General features: G+C 32.8%; 1 protein-coding gene across 1 annotated transcript in view; it reads left to right on the forward strand.

The window, feature by feature from the left end:
• Positions 1 to 954, forward strand: part of FAM114A2 (family with sequence similarity 114, member A2) — a gene marked incomplete at its 3' end in the record, with an annotated part of 93,731 nt that overhangs the window by 83,649 nt on the left and 9,128 nt on the right. Inside the window, exon 10 of the mRNA XM_012653184.1 lies at positions 244 to 297. Coding sequence (XP_012508638.1) covers positions 244 to 297 — 54 coding nt within the window. The remainder of the gene's footprint in view (positions 1 to 243; positions 298 to 954) is intronic.

A 954-nucleotide genomic window follows, 5' to 3' on the forward strand; every position in this document is an offset into this window, starting at 1 on the left:
TATAAAGAAGTACCCTCTGAATATGGATAGCATGGAAAGGTATAAAGAAGGAAGTTTAAAGCACTTAAAATTTTACCTTCTACAGATGAAATTTTGCTCTCAGTCCACACTTTCTATGCTTATATTTATATATGAAAGTGTGTGTGTTTCAAAGAGGGATTATACTCTACTTATTGTTTTTTAACCTGATCTGCTCACTTTTCAAGATTTTTCTTTTTTCACTATTTGTATCCTTTATTCCAGGTCAAAGAAAAGGCAGATGTCCTTAACCCATTAATCACTGCGGTATTTCTAGAGGTTAGTAGTAATTGTTTTTAAGTCTCTGACTTGTAATGTACTATGTATTAATTAACTCTTCTTGAGTCTTTAGTTTTTGGCTTTTCTATTTATTTGACTAGATTGGTAGTTTGGTCATATTGCTGCAGAGGTAACCAAAATAGTGTATATTTGATGTATATTCCCTGCTCATTAATTACAAAGCATGAAGTTGAAGCTGTAGGGTAAAGTAGAATGGAAGAAGCAGTAGACTGTCATTACTTCGTACTACCTTTTGACAGCTTAATGGACAATTCTCAGTAATGAAACACCTTCTGGATACCAGCTGGTAAACATGAAGGGCTGAAATTCCAATTACAAACAGGCAAGCACTGCTTCCTAAAGGACTAAATTTTATGCAGAGGAGATTTGTGACAAAACAAAACATTTTGTCATTTCCTTGCCAAGAAATCTTGCTTTGTTTTGTTAAAAAGGTACCTGTGTTCATATAATCCTCATCAGTCTATTAGAAGGAGGTAGATGGTTTAAGTCCATGGAAAGAAGATGTAAGAGCATCCTATAATTGATTATATTACTTCCTTAGGTGATGCTTTCTTGATTACATGTTTTAAGAATTCTATCTGGTAAATTAATTGTACAAACAGATTTTTGATGATCTGTTTAAAACATGTTTTTCTC

The sequence above is a fragment of the Propithecus coquereli genome, unplaced genomic scaffold (assembly GCF_000956105.1).
Source record: "Propithecus coquereli isolate 6110/MARCELLA unplaced genomic scaffold, Pcoq_1.0 Scaffold419, whole genome shotgun sequence".
Lineage (NCBI taxonomy): Eukaryota > Metazoa > Chordata > Mammalia > Primates > Indriidae > Propithecus > Propithecus coquereli.